Source organism: Erythrolamprus reginae, chromosome 12 (genome assembly GCF_031021105.1).
Source record: "Erythrolamprus reginae isolate rEryReg1 chromosome 12, rEryReg1.hap1, whole genome shotgun sequence".
In the NCBI taxonomy this organism is placed as follows: domain Eukaryota; kingdom Metazoa; phylum Chordata; class Lepidosauria; order Squamata; family Dipsadidae; genus Erythrolamprus; species Erythrolamprus reginae.
The window spans coordinates 324,605-343,393 of NC_091961.1; the positions used below are offsets into that span (position 1 = coordinate 324,605).

Below are 18,789 nucleotides of genomic sequence, written 5' to 3' on the forward strand. Positions count from 1 at the left end.
CATAGATCTAAAAATAGGAGCAAACAAAATACATACACCTGTAAATTGTGGGAAAAGTTGAGCCACTGGCCAACTGGAAGTTGGAAGCCCAATATCAGTAAGCGGGAGGCCTAAGGGGCAGGAGAAGCCGAGCTAGGCCAGGGACTGCACTCCTTCAGCCCCAGGAGAGGGGGGGCTTCCCTGGGCCTCTGCGGTGCTCGCCCCTCGCCTGGGAGGAGGAGGAGGAGGAGGAGGCAACGGCGGTCGTCCTAGGGAGGACCCAGGCATGGCCGCCCACCACCCTCTTGGTTCTCATAGCTCTAAGGCTCTAGGGCAGGGAGTCAGGGGTCAGCATCCTGCTGTCAAAGGTGAAAGGAGGGGGGAGGCCTAAGGGGCAGGGGAAGCCGAGCTAGGCCAGGGACTGCACTCCTTCAGCCCCAGGAGAGGGGGGGCTTCCCTGGGACATTGGATTTGGCTCTTTGTACCGGTGATCAGGAACTCCACATCCCGCCCCACCTTCCCGCAGTCTTTAGCCGACGTCCAAGCCAAGAGCCGGCCTTCACAGGTCTGACAGAAGGCTTGTTTTCTGGCATTGTGCCTCGACCACCACACTAGACCAGACTTTGAAGGTCAGCTGGTCCTTTTGGGATACACCATAAACTGACCGGGCCGGAGATGGCGCTTGTGCCCTCATTCAACTTTTCCCATGTGTGCATCAGGTGTGGTTGTGCTGTGTTTGCTGGTATTTTTCATCTGCGCAAAAGCCACAGGATCAGCCCCAAAGGGGTCACAGAGGAACGAGGGTCCCTTGAGCCAAGGAAGCCGGGAGCCCCAAGCGGCCACGCACCTCTTCTCTGCGGAGGGCACTTTCTTGGGCGGCTCTATCCGCACCTTTGGGTCCCAGCCGCCTGGAGGAAGGACGGTGACTTCGTCCAAAAACTCGTCCAGTCCGGCTATCAGGTCTTCCCGGTCTCTTGCTTTGTAGGCCACCTCACTGAACAGCTGCGCACGGGAAGGAAGCGCCGTTAGCCAGGAGGAAGCCGTAGTGGGGGGGGCAGCCGACCCCACCCCCCACCCCCCCACCCGTCTGCAACCACGGCCAATTCTCCACTCCTTGCATTGTCCTGGAGAAGAGTGCGGGAAACACTCGGCCGGAATCACCAACTGATGAGTCTTCAGAGACGGGTCAATCGACTGTGGTGGAAACTTACTGAGGTGGAAAAATCAGTCTTGCCACAATGCTGGCTATAAAGGCAACGGGCAAGATGGACACGGAGGCCATAAAAACAGAGGCACCTTGCACCCACTAACTCCCAGGGTTAATAATGACCCTGTGATATAGGAGTTAGCAGGGACTATGCAGGAGGCAGCCACGGAGAGCGTAACCTCGTAGTCCAGCCAGTGGGGGACGTGGTGGTGGCCGGGAGAGGAGGGTTTACAAAGAAGGGAATATTATGGGTTGGAAAGAATTGAGTTTTGAAAGCTCCCCCCCCCCCCCCAACCAACGGATGTGTTTAGAATAATCTATGGCAGAGTGTTTCCCAACCTTGGCAGCTGGAAGATGTTTTGGGACAGTGGCTGTTTGCTGGCCGGGGACTTCTTGGAGTTGAAGTCCAGATAGCTTCAAGTTGCCAAGGTTGGGAAACACTGATCTACGGATTGAGTGAATGAGAATGCAATGTTCTCAAGCTTTTAGGATGGTTTTAAAGTCTTTTAACTGTTACTAATTGCATCAAATTATTTTATTATGTATTCTGTGTTTGTGAGCCGCCCCGAGTCCATGGAGAGGGGCGGGATACAAATCCAATAAATAAATAAAATTGTTGTAATAAATGAAACTAAAGGCCTCCCCTGTGTCTTGGCTGGTTATTGGTCAGGCGAGATGGCCTCTGGTTGCGAAGGAAGGCAGCCACCTTTAAGTAAGACAACGCAGTCACAACGCCCCAAGGGAAGAAGAGTCTTATCACCTCCCTGCACAAGATATGTAGTAGATCTTTGGGATCAATTACACGGCATTGTGCTGTTGCCTTTGGGGTGCTTCAAGGAAACATTGACAATATTGGGGCAAAGGCCTGCAAAACTGACTTACATCGTCCACCAGGAGGGTAGCAATGGCTCGGCCAATTTCATTGTAGGATTTTGCTTTTCCAGAGGGACCCAGGAGTATAAAGAGGAACCTGGTGGAGAAAAGGAAAACGAGATATGGACGCTCCGCGGCCTGCATTGGCTGCCCATTGGCTTCCAGACACAATTCAAAGTGTTGGTGGCGACCTATAAAGCCCTACGTGGCATTGGACCAGATTACTTATGGGACCACCTTCTGCCGCACAAATCCCAGCGGCCGGTCAGGTCCCACAGAGTTGGCCTTCTCTGGGTCCCGTCGACCAGACAATGTCATCTGGCGGGGCCTGGGGAAGAGCCTTCTCTGTGGCGGCCCTGGCCCTCTGGAACCAGCTCCCTCAGGAGATTTGCGCTGCCCCCACCCTCACCTTTCACAAGACCCTTAAAACCCATCTATGTCACCAGGCACGGGGCAGCTAGTACATGCCCCCTTCTTCTCTGACCATTAAATGTTATGTATAGATGTGATTGAGTAGACTTTTCGCCGACTGTTTTAACTATTAGACTTGTATTCATATTGTTTTGTATTGTATGTTGTGAGCCGCCCTGGGTCCTCGGAGAGGGGCGGGGCATACAAGTCTAATAAATAAATTAAATAAATAAATAAAACAAAACAAAACAAAATAAATTTGCAAGCCAGTTCAACACTGCTCCCAGATAATCAGAACACCACGTACAAGTTTGGGTGGGAACAACCTTGTAGATGACCCTCACTCTGCTTCACTTTGTCAAGGATCGAGGAGTTCTCATCCCAAAGGACTTAAGCCCCAGGACTCACTGTAACAACATTGCCAAAAAGGCATGGAGACTTCTTAACCTCCCCTTGCAAAGCTTCTTCTCTGGTAACATTGTATTGCTAATTAGGGCATGCAAAACCTTTGCCGGACCAATTCTTGAATACAGCTCATCCGCCTGGAATCCACACTGTATATCGGACATTAACACAATTGAGCAGGCCCGGAGGTATTTCACGAGAAAAGTACTCTATTCCTCTACTCACAGTAGAATCCCTTATCTATCTATCTATCTATCTATCTATCTATCTATCTATCTATCTATCTATCTAATTTTGTCCAATACACAATAATACACAATGAAGGTTATAGAGGATAGAGTAGAGAAGAAATACGACATATAGGAGACTGTAGGACAGGGGACGGAAGGCACTCTAGTGCGCTTATGTACGCCCCTTACTGACCTCTTAGGAACCTGGAGAGGTCAATAGTCTAAGGGAAAAATGTTGGGGGTTTTGAGTTGACACTATAGAGTCCAGTAATGAGTTCCATGCTTTGACAACTTGATTGCTAAAGTCATATTTTTTACAGTCAAGTTTGGAGCAGTTAATATTAAGTTTGAGTCTGTTGTGTGCTCTTGCGTTGTTGTGGCTGAAGCTGAAGTAGTCGTTGACAGGCAGGACGTTGCAGCATACGATCTTGTGGGCAAGACTTAGATCTTGTTCAAGGCCTCGTAGTTCTAAGCTTTCAAGACCCAGGATTGTAAGTCTAGTCTCGTAGGGTCTTCTGTTGCGAGTGGAGGAGTGGAGGGCTCTTCTGGTGAAGGATCTCTGGACATGTTCAAGGGTGTTGATGCCTGAGATGCGACATGGGTTCCCAACAGAAGCCATCCCTTATGCCACCAGACTTGGAATTCTGGGCTTGGACAATCTGGGAATGCGCCGCCTGAGTCCCGATCTAAGCATAGTACACAGAAAAGCGTCTGCTACAATGTCTTCCCCATAAACACCTTCTTCAGCTTTAACTACAATTACACACAGGGAAGCAACGGATACAAACTCAAGGTCAAGCGCTCCAAACCTGATGGCAGAAAATACGACCTGAGCATCAGAACGATGAACCTCTGGAAAGCTCTACCTAACCCCATTGTGACAGTCTCAAACCCTCACCACTCGCCCCACTCCTAAGAGGTCGGCAAAGGGGGCGGGCACGAGCCCACCGTCCGTCCCACCCTCTCCATGTGTCCGTACTTACTTCCTTTGTTTATGTTGATGCCAGGCCGGCTACCTTGTCCATCTCTGACCAATAAGCGAATGAATGAAGTGGGAGCGTTTCTGACGACCGACCTACCTGGTCGGAATGGGCACTTCTGTCATCCCACCCAGCATGGTGGACTGTACCAGCCGGACAAAGGCTACAAAAGGCTTGTCCAGGAAATCCACTTCTCCCACCAGGACATTTGAGGCTTCTGCATTTTTGGGGATCTTCTTCATGAATTTGTTTCTGAGCTGGAGGGGGGAAAGAATTCTCAGAGGAGGGTGGGAAGAGTTCCTTCGCTTCGGACGCCCCCCACCCGCCTCCAGCCCAGCCCATCATTCCGACGGACACTTCCCCTCCCGGAATCGGTGGTGAGAAATAGGGATGTGTCCTCTGCTAGCAAAAACTCCAGAAGAGAAGGAGAGAGGGTGGTGTGATTTCTGACAGTCTCCAAATGGGTGGACAGTGCGGCCAGGCGGTAGGGAAAGCGAGTAGGATGCTTGGCTGCATAGCTAGAGGTATCACAGGAAGCAGGAAGAGGGAGATGGTGATCCCGCTTTATAGAGCGCTGGTGGTGAGACCCCAGTTGGAATAATACTGTGTCCAGTTCTGGAGACCTCAACTACACAAAAAGGTATCGATAAAATGGAACGGGTCCAAAGACGGGCTACAAGAATGGTGGGAGGTCTTAAGCATAAAACTGACCAGGAAAGACTTCATGGACTCCATCTGTCTAGTCTGGAGGACAGAAGGGAAAGGGGGGACATGATTGAAACATTTAAATACGTTAAAGGGTTAAATAAGGTTCAGGAGGGAAGTGTTTTTAATAGGAAAGTGAACACAAGAACAAGGGGACACAATCTGAGGTCAGTTGGGGGAAAGATCATGGCCCGTCTAGTCTGCCCTTATACTATTTCTTGTATTTTTTCTTAGGATGGATATATGTTTATCCCAGGCATGTTTAAATTCAGTTACTGTGGATTTACCAACCACGTCTGCCAGAAGTTTGTTCCAAGCATCTACTACTCTTTCAGTCAAATAATATTTTCTCATGTTGCTTTTGATCTTTCCCCCAACTAACTTCAGATTGTGCCCCCTTGTTCTTGCGTTCACTTTCCTATTAAAAACACTTCTCTCCTGAACCTTATTTAACCGTTTAACATAATTAAATGTTTTGAGCATCAGAAAACAACCTCCACTCATCTGGATTATAACCTAGGTTGATGGCTGACATTAACCCACAGATGTTCTTACAAACAGCAATGCCACCTTCCTGGTCAAAGAGTGGAAAAGGTCGCGGCATAGGGATGTCCAGACCTCTCTTGCCAGGAGATTCCACCGATTTAGCCTTGAACTTAAAGCCTCTGCCTCTTATTCCATGGTGCCCGGCCAGGGAGGGGCCCACCGGACAGCCCAGGACTGACCGGCCAGGAAAGGCTTCTGACGGAGGAGAGGGGCCGCGGGGCTCTTACCTGGGCTGAGCTCGGAGCGTCCGCGATGTCGTTCATGCTTCGGCTTTGCGTGTGGCCTGGAAGGAGGAAAAGGCTTGTGTGTTTGTTGATTTATGTGGCCGCCCATTTTCCACACACACCTGAGCGGCTTCCAATGTGCAGGGAACCTCAGAGGAGGAAGCAACTACAGTGTTCCCTCGATTTTCGCGGGTTCGAACTTCGCGAAAAGTCTATACCACGGTTTTTCAAAAATATTAATTAAAAAATACTTTGCGGGGTTTTTCCCTATACCAAGGTTTTTCCCACCCGATGACGTCATATGTCATCGCCAAACTTTCGTCTGCCTTTAATAAATTTTTTTTAATAAACTTTGATAAATAAACATGGTGAGTAATAATCTGAATGGTTGCTAAGGGAATGGAAAATGGTAATTTAGGGGTTTAAAGTGTTAAGGGAAGGCTTGTGATACTGGTTCATAGCCAAAAACAATGTATTTACTTCCGCATCTCTACTTTGCGGAAATTCGACTTTCGCGGGCGATCTCGGAACGCATCCCCCGCGAAAAGCGAGGGAACACTGTATTTACATCAGCGCTACAGCAAAGGTGGGATTGGACTATAAGACGACAAAAGAGAATGCGAAGTTAAGGAAGATATTGGCAAAATCGTTTTTTATTATGGCAGAAGAATTAAATGTATTTGATGCATGGAGAAGGACGTTTCCACAAAAAATGCCACGTACATTTTATTCCTCTGTTTGTCAAGAACAGACATGTTGGGGATATCAATGGATTTATTATCCAATACACAAAATACAGATATTGTAACTGGGCTGACCATAACCCCATAACAACCATTTGGAAAAGACAAATGAAGAAATATTGAATGAGAAAGAATTTCAACAATTTGTAGAAAAAGAAATGGGACTTTTCTTTAAAGAAAACAAGAAGAGTGATATTTCGCTTCAAATTGTAATGGGACATAGCAAAAGCATATAACAGGGGATTGGTTATGAGATATATGAGAAATAAGAAATAAACAAAGAAGAGATTAAAAAACTAGAAGAAGAGTATAAGAAACTAGAAAAGGAGCCTCAAAAAGACACTCAGTATAAAAAGATTAAAAATATGAAGGACCTGAAGACACATAAATTGTATATGAATGAAAATGAAGAGGTGGTAAGAAAAATAAAAATGAGTAAATAAAACTCTCTTAAATTTGCAAATAAACCAGGGAGGTGGTTAGAGTACAAGATTAAGAAGAAAAAGGAAAGAAAATTGGAAGGGAATTTACAATATTGAAATGAGAAAAAGAAAGAAGATAGCATGGACATATTGTAAGAACTTATATAAACAAGAAAAAATTACTGAAAAGAATGTAAGGCAATATTTAGAAGAAATGGAATTGCCTAAAATACCAGAAAAATACCAGTTGCCAGTCTGTTAAATGTAAGATGAATTGTGATCAGACTCACTCAGGGAAGGGACGAGAGAGAGAGAGGAAGAGGAAGTAGAAAAGGGAGGGAAGAGAGAGAGAGAGAGGAAGAGGAAGTAGAAAAGGGAAGGGACAAGAGAGAGAGAGAGGAAGAGGAAGTAGAAAAGGGAGGGAAGAGAGAGAGAGAGAGGAAGAGGAAGTAGAAAAGGGAAGGGACAAGAGAGAGAGAGAGGAAGAGGAAGTAGAAAAGGGAAGGACGAGAGAGAGAGAGAGGAAGAGGAAGAGGAAAAGGGAAGGAAGAGAGAGAGAGAGAGGAAGAGGAAGTAGAAAAGGGAAGGGACGAGAGAGAGAGAGGAAGAGGAAGTAGAAAAGGGAGGGAAGAGAGAGAGAGAGAGGAAGAGGAAGTAGAAAAGGGAAGGGACAAGAGAGAGAGAGAGGAAGAGGAAGTAGAAAAGGGAAGGATGAGAGAGAGAGAGGAAGAGGAAGTAGAAAAGGGAAGGAAGAGAGAGAGAGAGAGGAAGAGGAAGTAGAAAAGGGAAGGAAGAGAGAGAGAGAGGAAGAGGAAGTAGAAAAGGGAGGGAAGAGAGAGAGAGAGAGGAAGAGGAAGTAGAAAAGGGAAGGGACAAGAGAGAGAGAGAGGAAGAGGAAGTAGAAAAGGGAAGGATGAGAGAGAGAGAGGAAGAGGAAGTAGAAAAGGGAAGGAAGAGAGAGAGAGAGAGGAAGAGGAAGTAGAAAAGGGAAGGAAGAGAGAGAGAGAGGAAGAGGAAGGAGAAAAGGGAAGGAAGAGAGAGAGAGAGAGGAAGAGGAAGTAGAAAAGGGAAGGGACGAGAGAGAGAGAGGAAGAGGAAGTAGAAAAGGGAAGGAAGAGAGAGAGAGAGAGGAAGAGGAAGTAGAAAAGGGAAGGGACAAGAGAGAGAGAGAGGAAGAAGAAGTAGAAAAGGGAAGGACGAGAGAGAGAGAGAGGAAGAGGAAGAGGAAGAGGAAAAGGGAAGGAAGAGAGGGAGGCAGAGGGAGGGGAGTCTTAGGAAAAGAGGGGAAACAGACTGGCCATAGAAGTATGATCGGTTCAGAATTAGGATATTGGTTTATGTTATATTGGATAAGTATTAATATACATGTTTATATGCCTAAAAAATATCCAAGTTACACAAGATCTCACCACCTGCTGCACTCCGTCCTTAAATGCCCGACGCTGCTTCCTCCTTGGTTGCAGAGCCCTGGACTGCCCCCTTGCCCCTGCGGACAGAGGAAACACCCCCCCCCCACGCTCACGTGGGCAGCCCCCCGCCCAGACACATGACCCCCCCTCTCTTGGGGAGCTCAGAGTAACCTCTCAGTAGCTGGACCCTGAACGAATGCACAACCGAACCCACCCAGGCAGCCCTGTGCGCTTGATTTAATATATTTAATATATTCAATATATTTGTTTGTATAATATAAATTTATAAATATAAAAGTACAGTAATACCTCATGATACGAACTTAATTGGTGCAAGGAGGAGGTTCGTAAGACGAAAGGTTCGTAAGACAAAACATTGTTTCCCATAGGAAACTATGTAAAGTCAATTCATCCGTGCAACCAAAAAAACCCCCGCAAAAAAACGGCTTTCGGCGACTGCTGGGAAGCGGCACGGCTGTTTTAAAAGGTGACAGCCGGCCTGTGGGGCTTCCCAGCACCCCCCCGAACCCCAAACCCGGGTTTGGGGGGGTGCTGGCAAGCCCCCAAGGCCGGCTGCGACCTTTTAAAACAGCCGCGCCGCTTCCCAGCTGTCTCCCGAAGCCGAACGCGGAAGTTCGGCTTTGGCGTTCGGCTTCGGGAGACAGCTGGGAAGCGGCGCGGCTGTTTTAAAAGGTCGCAGCTGGCCTGAAGGGCTTCCCAGCACCCCCCCCGAACCCCGAACCCGGGGTTCAGAAAAATTTTGCCTCTTCTTACGAACTTTGTTCGAGTTACGAACCGGTGTTCGGGAGGCTTCTGGGAAGCCCCACCGCCCGGCTGTCACCTTTTAAAACAGCTGCGCGGCTTCCCAGCAGTCTCCGAACGCCGGTTCGTAACTCGAAAAAAGTTCGTAAGAAGAGGCAAAATTTTTCTGAACCCCGGGTTCGTATCACGAGTTGTTCGTAAGACGAGGGGTTCGTATCTTGAGGTACCACTGTATATTTAGTTTATAGGCAGTAATCACCTGCTTCCGAAGGCCAGGGGAGTAAGGGGCCTGCACAAGGCCCCCAGCCTGCCTACCGTCCCTGCCCACCTCTCCCCTCTTAGCAGCACCCACCTGACGTACTTAAGCAAGGTTGTGTCTGCGTGTATCACAAAACACCCACTCGGCTGAATAAAGAAATGGACTGGAAAGTCTCCGCTGCGCTACCCTTGGGTCCTGGCAGCCGGCCGGTTTCGCTGGGGTCCCTCCTCGGCCAGCCAACTGGGGCAGGAAGCTCCCACCCCTCCTGTGTCCCGGGCCCTGCTGGAGCCCCTCCCCAGGCGGCGTTGGTGGCAGGGGATTCTGGGCAGTGCAGTCCCAGCACACGCCTGGCTGGACCCCTGGGTTGCAGAAGCCTCCTGTTCACCAGCAGGCGGGCATTCAGGCCCCGCCTTGACCGGCTGGGAGCAGCTGTGGCTTGGCCGCTGGGTCCCAGGGACCGATCCTTTCATCGGACGATGGGGCTTTAGCCCACTGCTGTATTGTATCTGTCAGTGTTGAGTAAAGATGAGGACTTTTTAATTAGGAAATTTGAAAAACAAATATTCAAAGTACTGGTAAAAAAAAACCCCTCAAACAAAGCTGGGATAAAAATAGAGGAAAATAGAAAAAGTATTAAAAACGTAGAAAAAAATGCCATAACCAGTAAAAACCCACAACAAACAATTTTTTAAAAAACCCAACAAAGCCATTGGGCAAATTCTGAAGTGTCCAGTCAGACAGATGGAAGGAAACCTTGGTCTTAAACGTATGGCCGGCTTCCGGGAGAAGGAGGTCAGCTGCCCCTGGACCTTGCGGGAGACTCTGGCTCTCCGCCCGGCACAGGCTGAATGGGGGGGGGGGGGAGGGAGCAAGAGGACGCCGGCCGGGGACACCGCAGCCAGAAGGGGAGGGAGGGGCCTCTGAGAGCCAGCCACCGAATGCCCAGCTGCATCCAGCTCAGGGAGATCCGGGCAGGTGGCCTTCTGCAGGGGTGTGTGTGTGTGTGTGTGTGTGAGAACCACTGTCGGCTGAGTGAAAAATATGTGGAGGCAAGAGCCACGACTTGCACCGGACAACGGGACACAAGGAGATAAGAGCGAGAGTGGCCTCGCGACACCACCGCCTGTGTCCCCGCACCTCATGTGCGTTGACCAGTCTGGTGTTATTGTCGTGTGTTGAAGACACACACACACCATCACTGCTTTTGGACATTTTGCTCCTCATGAAAGGATGTGTCACTCACTCACTCCACGTTCGGTTCCCCTTGCAGTTGGCCGTGTGCAGGGCTCTGGTGGGCAGCTGACCATAAAGATCCACCGGGGCTCTTTCACCTCACTGGGGTCAGCCTGGTTCCCCATTTGGCTGAAACTGGTGTCTTGTGACCAGTTGTGACTATTATGGGTGTTTTTTCAAAGCACCAAGCTGTTGCCCCCAAAGGGTTCCTATCACCCCCAAATTCACCACAGCCCTTCGGTTGGACACTGCTTCAACTCCACCGGTTCATCAGTTATCGCACCAGGCGGTGAGGACGCGAGCCCCCCGCACTCACCCCCTGGCCGACCAGGGTTGATCTGGCGTGAAACTCACGTAATCGGCCGTAAGTGGAGTTCTGTCGTATCCTGAGGTCTTCGGAGGAGCGATAGAAGCCGGCCCCCGCAGCTGGGCTCTGGGCAGGACTACGATCTGTGGGCAGGCAGAAACACAGTGGGGAGGGGGAGCCTCTAGCGGCCCAGGACGGCAACTGCCATGAAAGCAGACGGCTCCTTTTGGCCCAACCCCCCCCCCCCCGAAGAGGAAGAAGAGGAAGAGGCGACGCCCCTGCCCTTGGGGCACAAGCACAGGCGGAGTGCGGGAGAGGCAGAATGGCCCACAATCCTTTTCCTGTGGGCAGCGGAGGCGGGGTGGGTGGGGGGAGAAGGGCACAGGGCAAAAGACGGGTGCCCCCCCCCCCCAGCAGTTGGTCCCCTGCCATCTTCTACTTCAGGGAATTCCTGAACCTCACAACGTAACACAATAAACCATCTGCCACGAATCCTTTTTGGGAAGAATCCCCCAGAATAGAGCTGGGAGGGACCTCGGAGGTCTTCTAGTCCAGCCCTCTGCTCAGGCAGGGGACCCTGGCGTCTTCTTAAGACCACCACCCCCGCCCCCCATGAGGAAGCACCCACAACGTCTGGCGGAAAGCCCTGGCTAATGGCCCCCACCGTTCTGAAGTTTCCCCTCCATTAAAGGCTGCAGAAAAATCTCTCCCCCCCACCCCCCACCCCCCGGTATTGATCAGAGCCGCCAGCTGCCCCCTCCTCCCTGCGAGGCACCCTGGGAAGGTCACTCACTTATGCTTGAGACAGATTTGCCAATATCTGCCAGGGACCGGTGGATGGACTTCTTCATCTGGTGCCGGTGCTTCCTCAGGAGCACGTAGCTGATTTTCTCCCGCAGCTCCGGCTTCAGAAGGCCTCCGTCTATTTGCTTCTCAATGACGTGGTCTGAAAAACACAGCCAACATCTGCCCAACTTCTGTCCCTCCTGTCTGACTCTTGGATTTCAGACTTGGGTTTTTTTGTCCTTGCTCTTTTTGGGGGGAGATTTCAATAGAAATGGGAGATGGAACCTTCATAAGACAACGTTAGCTGTGTCCAGCCTCAAAGACATCCTGGCCTGCTGCGGAAATTAAGCCATTTTGCCAACGTCTTTCAAGGTGGTTTCTGGGAATGCTGGCTTGCTACCCACAGACCCCAAACGGCTGCACAACGAAATTCACCAAGACGTATTTCAACCTTTGAACGGGCAGCAACGTAAAATCTACACGTTTTTTCAAATATCTTCAGACCTAAAAGTTACATAAACACGTAACGATAGTTTAGTTGATGATAACACAAAATACGTCCATCAGTGGATATAAAACTCAAACCCAGGAGAGGACAATCCACAAGCCACGATGAGGCCACCGTTGAAAAACGTTCAAAAGTTACAGCTGGCAACTGAGTGGCCCCGGCTGCCCTCGTGCTTCTGGGTGCAACTCAGGGCCTGCGTCCAGCTTAGTTGAGTGGCCGTCTCACCCACGCTTCCAGAGGAGGCAGGCTCCGAGCCTGGTTGACCGGGGAATTCTGGCGGGCTGGGCGCAGGAGAAGAACCTCCTCTGCCGTCGCTCCTGGCCTTTGGAACACCCTGCCCCCTGAAGCAAGGTGGGATCCAAACAGTGGTGGGATTCCATTATTTTTAGTACCGGTTCTGTGGGCGTGGCTTGGTGGGTGTGGTTTGCTGGTCATGTGAGTAGGTGCGCATGGCCAAATCAATGTCACACCAATCTGCTCATTTCCTGATGAGCTGAGTGACTCAGGAGAAGAGGAGGAGCCTAGGCTTGATGCTAGGGCACGCAGGGCAGTTAGCAGGCATGACTGGTTCTGTAGGAGGAGGTCTTCGTGTGAGCAGAGCTGCAGGCTAATTCGCCACAGTTATTTAAAGCATAAGCACCTAGAGTCACTTGCTGGAGACAATGTGGTTGATTTACTTATTTAACTGACTTGCCTGTTTTTTGAACCCTGGATCACCAGAGCCCTTTCTGCTTGTAGGAACTTTCCATCCCAGCTAATTAGAGGAGTTGTGGTCAGCAAATAGCATTGTTTGCCAAGAGCGGTCGTTTCTAAGGGGACTCAGCACAAGGTCCCTTTCCGCCCTACGAGGATTTCACCACAAGCACAAACGCATCACCTTCTTCTTCCAGAGTGGCCAAAGGGAACTGCCCAAAACAAGGTCCCCCGGTTGCATAAGAGACATTGTAGGTGCTGCAAAACAGGCTACAGTCTCATTACCCGAAAACCCTGGACTTTGGCCGCATCCCGTATACGCAGCCTTGGGGTGGGGGGAGTTTCCTATCTATAACATTTATTTATTACTTAGATTTGTATGCCCCCTAAGGGGGGCGGGAAGGAGGCAATCCCCAGGGATTAACGACAGAAACGCAAGTCCTGTGAGAAAAGGGAATTCTCTGAATCCCAAGATGGGACCACTGGAGGGTCCCAAGGGAGACCGGCGTGCTCGAGGCCCCCGGAGGGTCCTGGGAAATGGTCCCTTATGCCCAAACGAGCCACAGGACGAGAGCCATGGACAGATGCTCTCCCTGAAGGTTATTATAACGCACGGGGGGTCCACTCTGGATGTCAGCTTCTCTCTTCACCTTCCAATGAGATCAGAGAAGGGTGGGAGGGCGCATTGTTATGCAGGGCAGGCCGGAGCCGCAGAAAGTGGGGGCTGGTTTGGGGGGCTTTCAGCTTCTCCTCTGATTTGATTCAGGCACCAGAATGCAAGGAAGCCCAGAGCGAGGGGATCTCTCCTGCCTTGGGGGGCTCCCTCCCGGCCTCTCCCCCCAGAAGGAAAGAGGCCCAGATGTCAGTGTGCTCACAGCCAGGTGTGAAACCCGGGGGGCTCTTTCATCACAGGGGGGCCTGAAGCCCACGTTCAACCAGAAGAGCCAGTCAGGTGTGAAGCCATTAGGAGGACTGGGCAAGACAAAGGCCGCAGCAGCTCAGGCCACCTTGGCCAGCGTGGTCATCCTGTCTGTCTCTTCTGCCGCTTCCAGTCCCCTCCGTGCATGGAAAGAGCCCCCCCTCCCCGTGCAACTCTAGTCTCGTGTAAGGCGGGGGTCACCTTCCAGCACGACCCTCTAAGGCCGTGATGGCCAGAACCAGCCCCCCCCCCCTCCAGAGGATTCGGCCGGGCCCCGGTGAGAACGACTCGCCCTGGGTGCCAGGAACGGGCCGAGCTGGAAGCGGCTTTAACAGGCGGTGCGTCTGTTCAGCCTCATATGCCCCAAATTACGCAGGGGTCCAACATCAAATGGATCTGATAGGAATACAGAACGCAGGTGACCATCCTCTCTGCAAGGTGTCCCATGCTCCTGAAGCCCTGGCTGGTGCACCTGAGCCTTCCTATCTGCACCCCTGGCCCCCACAGGGCTCTTTCCTTCAGTGGGGCAGGGCTTGGAGAGGCCGGGCCTGGGCAAGTCTTGCCTTACCTATGATTTGGGGCAGGAAGTAGCCATCCAGGTCTAACAGGATGGTTCCCATCTGCAGGCAGGTGCGCAGTTCAAACAAGCTGTGCAAAGTCAGAGTCGATACGTGAGGTTTACTCCATCGCTCCCCTCCTTCTTCCACCTTCTCTTCAAACTTAATCCATCTGAAACAAAGAAAGAGGGCCGGGTCCTATTGTTCTCCCGTATCTCCTCTTCTTCCATTCTTTCCTTCTTCCTAAATCTTCTCTTCTATTATTTCTTATATTTTACTATGAGTACATCATGTATTTTACTATGTGTATACCAACTAAAACCCACATTGTGTATTGGACAAAATAAATAAATAATAAAATAAAACAAATAAATAAATAATAAATAATATTTTTTGCCACATGGAATGGTCTGTGGGAATGACCTGGGAGACAAGAGCCACAGACTGGACATGAGTAAGATAAGACACATGGCAAACATTCCAGAGGGAACATGAGAAGAACCTGAGAAGAGCCAAAGGCCACCGAGTCCAGCATTCTGTGTCCCACAGTGGCCCCGCCACCAATTGTCCATGGGGGTCTTGAGTAGAAGAAGGCCAGACCCTCCCTTTCCCTTGACCCCCAACAAATGGGACCCAAGGGAACCCTGCCTGCCTCCACCAACATAGAAGCGGCACTTGGACGTCCGTTTCAATCACCACCATGGATACACTCGGCATCCACGAATCTGTCTCATCCTGCCTTGAAGCTCTCCAGGCTGACAGCTGTCACGACCTCTTCTGGAAGGGAATCCCATCAACCAAGGACCCTCTGGGTGAAGAAGAAATATTTCCCTTGATTTGTCCTCCCTTTCTCACCTGTGAGCTTTAGGGAGGGGCCCCTCGTCCTCGTATTGTGCGATAGAGAAAAGAATTTATCTCCATCCCCCTTTTCTACCCCATGGTTTTCCCAGTTTCTTAGGGTAAGAGGTGAAGGGACCCCAACCCTTACGATACAGTTAGGAGACGTGTGTAGCTCTAATCCCAGCACTGCTCTTGGGTTGAACAATCTTCATGAGATGGTGATGGATGAAGATCACATTTCCTCTCGGTATAGCTTTGGTTTTGCCCATGTGTGCACAATATTATGCCTATTGCTGTGGGGGAGGGGCATCACGGCCCCCATTTGGTTATTTCTCCTTGATGCTGTGCCAGGGACAAGAGGAGGGGGTGTGCATTTAATACCACTGAAGTTCCCCCCCTCTGGGCCTCTTTTCTAGGGGCACACGAGGTGCAACATAGGGGACCAAGAAGCCTGTAAGTCAAACAAGGGATGAAAGGCCTCATCCAGGGCCCCCTCTTTCCCCACTGAAATTGAAGACAGCTTTCAAAGTGGCGTTAGAGCCACTGACCAAGAGGACAGTCTGGTCCCAAAGTTTCCCATGGGCAGGATAGATTTCAAAGGGCTGATCTCCCTCCATCGCCACCAAAGCTGCTTGAAGAAGCAGGAGAAGACTAAGAACCACAGAGGTGACCACAGGGGTCCCTCTGCCACCCTTCTCAGCCATTCACCGTAGCGGTCCAGAACCCGCGGATTGAGCCTTTGTAGCCAAATGCCCCCCCCGCCCCCCCAGTTTTCCTACCTGGCCGCCTCCTTCCACTCCATTTCTTCTCCATCATGTTGGAGAGTGTCCATCTCGGTGAAGAGTGTTGGGTTGGGGGGGTCATCGTCCTCACCCAGGATGTAGCGGAGGCGCTCAGCCGCGGGCGACACTAAACCAGAGATGGAAAGCGGATGAAGGACGGGCAGAACCTGCCCAGGAGGCTTCCAGCCCGGTCCAAGCAGCCAAGCGGCTGTGGAAACCTAAGGGCCGTGCTGCAGGGGCATTTCTCCCCTCATCGTCCAGCAGCAAAAGGGATGGAGCCGTTGGGGGCCAGTTTCAGCAAGCAGCTGCCCTCTTTCAAACTACTATTCCCTGCTGACACTTGGGAATCAAAGACAGAAACGTGGTGACTTTCGCTCGTCTCTGCTGACTCCCAGCAAATCTATTCCTTGAAGAACTGTCATGGGATTCGAGAGGGGCACAGGCGGGAAAACTTTAACACACACACACACACACCCCGTTCACAACCCCCAACCTGATTTTTCTGACCTCGGTGGGCACCCATACAAGCTAAAGAGACTACGGTCACTAGGGACAAAGCCGGCCTAAAGCCCGGCAGGTTCCCTTGGGGTTCGCTTGTCAATTATCAGCGTGCCTGTCTTCAAAATGACCGACTACAGGACGTGTCCTTCCTGGACTGGAACGGAGGATTTGGCTGCCCGAGACAGGGGACATGATTGACAGCCAGGACTCCCAAAGGGGGTGGGGGGTGGGGCAGCAGCCTCCCATCTTCTCCGAGGCAGAGCGCTGTCCCCCTGGCCAGCAAGTGCCGACTTTCTCCCTTGGGGACCGGGAGACACGGCTGACCCCAAAGCCCTCGAGTGGAAAGGCACCTCGGTCACAAGAAAGAAGGAAACGGAGCCAGCAAGAAAAAGGCCTCGCATTCATGACAATTCCTACCAGTTTAACATGAGGCTTTTCCACCACAATGGTCACGGTGGGGGTGGGGGGGTTGGGGGAATAGGCTGTCCATTGTATTTTAGCCCAATCCGATTAACCTAACTAAGCCTTAACACTGAACTGGCAGGACCAAGGAAATACAGGCAAAGCACTCCAGACCTCAACCTTTGGCTGGTCCATCTGTTTCTGGACTGTCCAGGGATCTTTGGGGCGAGGAAGGGCAAGAAATAAAATAGCACTTCTAGGTAAAGGGGACAGAGATGTAACTGATGTGGGTGATTTCTGTCCCCGACCAATGAGGATAAAGCAGTTTTTGGAAGCTTATGAAAAGGGAGCTGCAAATAAAATAGATGTAGTTGTTGATGATAAGGGGCAAACTAATAATGAAAATAATGTTCTTCAGGTAATGTGCACGAATGCTCGAAGCTTGAGCAACAAGCTCTGTGAATTAATGGCCATAATATCTAGAGATAATTTGGACCTGGTTGCCATAACTGAGACATGGTTTAAGGATTCTAATGAATGGGAAATATCCATACCAGGATATACACAGTATAGGAAGGATAGAATAGAGAGAAGGGGAGGTGGAGTAGCCATTTATATTAAAGAAAGTCTAAAAACAACACTAATTCAAAATACATGTCAAGATCTAGAGACTCTCTGGATTTGCATGCAAAATAAAGAAGGTTCTGTCATTAGAATTGGGGTGATCTATAGGCCTCCAGGGCAATCTGAGGAATATGACAACAAGATGGTGGATGAAATTACCCAAATGGCAGTAAAGGGAGATATTGTGGTTATGGGTGATTTCAACATGCCTGATGTTGACTGGAATATCCCCAGTGCCCTTACATGCAAAAGTAAGAATATAGTAGAGGCCTTTACAGGAGCAGCTCTGGCACAGCTGGTTAAGACACCAACTAGAGGGGAGAATATTCTAGATTTAGTTTTTACGAATGGGAATTGGGTTTCAGATGTCAAGGTGGGAGAAAATTTAGGATGCAGCGACCATCTATGTTTGTGGTTTGATGTAAAAACGCATTGTGAGCAATCCTATAATGCAACCAAAGTATTGGATTTCAGAAAAACAAATTTTAATGCAATGGGGGAATATTTAGATAACGAATTAAAGGGGAGGGATAAAATGGCAGGAGCGAGCACCCAGTGGACTGTATTAAAAAAGGCCATCTTAAAAGCCACTGGACTGTATGTAAGACAAATAACTAAAGGTAAAAGGAAGAAGAAACCGCTATGGTTTAGCAATGATGTAAGGGCTATAGTCAATGAAAAAAAGGCTGCCTATAGGAGGTATAAAGAGTCTGGAAGTATAGCTGATAGGGAGGTGTATAAAATGAGACAGAAGGAGGCGAAACAGATAATATATGCTGCTAAAGCCTCAAAAGAGGAAGAAATTGCCAAATCTCTAAAGAAGGGGGATAAAACCTTCTTCAGATATATTAGTGATAAGAAGAAGAAAAACTGTGGCATCACGAAGCTTAGTACCGGGAATAATACATGCATTAATGGGAATAAGGAGATTGCTGACCATTTCAATAGCTACTTCTGTTCAGTTTTCTCAAAAGACACCTTACAAAATAATACTATAGAGGGATATAGCATTGCTTCCAGCTGTACGGATTCAGCTCCAGTGATCTTAGAAGCTGATGTCTTAGAAGAACTTGAACGATTAAAGATAAATAAGGCAATGGGTCCAGATGGCATCCACCCCAGAGTTCTTAAAGAACTCAGATCTGTCATTGCTACCCCCCTGACTGATTTGTTTAACCAATCCTTGTTAACAGGAGAAGTTCCTGAGGATTGGAGAATGGCCAGTGTTGTGCCTATCCACAAGAAGGGCAGTAGAGAAGAAGCTGGTAACTACAGGCCAGTTAGCTTGACATCAGTTGTAGTTAAAATGATGGAGACTCTACTCAAAAAGAGGATAAATCAGCACCTAAAAAACAATAACTTATTGGACCCAAATCAGCATGGCTTTACTGAAGGCAACTCATGTCAGACTAATCTCATTGATTTCTTTGACTATGTCACAAAGGTGTTGGATGAAGGTGGTGCCGTGGATATTGCCTATCT

At 49.8% G+C, this 18,789-nt stretch overlaps 1 protein-coding gene across 1 annotated transcript in view; it reads right to left on the reverse strand.

Annotated features, from left to right (window-relative positions):
* SLC4A5 (solute carrier family 4 member 5) overlaps positions 1 to 18,789 on the reverse strand; it is a 55,686-nt gene that overhangs the window by 27,051 nt on the left and 9,846 nt on the right. Inside the window, exons 3-10 of the mRNA XM_070765864.1 lie at positions 15,778 to 15,907; positions 14,170 to 14,330; positions 11,489 to 11,641; positions 10,743 to 10,838; positions 5,564 to 5,619; positions 4,185 to 4,342; positions 2,069 to 2,156; positions 827 to 981 (exon numbers count right to left, since the gene is read on the reverse strand). Of these exons, the coding sequence (XP_070621965.1) occupies positions 827 to 981; positions 2,069 to 2,156; positions 4,185 to 4,342; positions 5,564 to 5,619; positions 10,743 to 10,838; positions 11,489 to 11,641; positions 14,170 to 14,330; positions 15,778 to 15,907 (997 nt within the window). The remainder of the gene's footprint in view (positions 1 to 826; positions 982 to 2,068; positions 2,157 to 4,184; positions 4,343 to 5,563; positions 5,620 to 10,742; positions 10,839 to 11,488; positions 11,642 to 14,169; positions 14,331 to 15,777; positions 15,908 to 18,789) is intronic.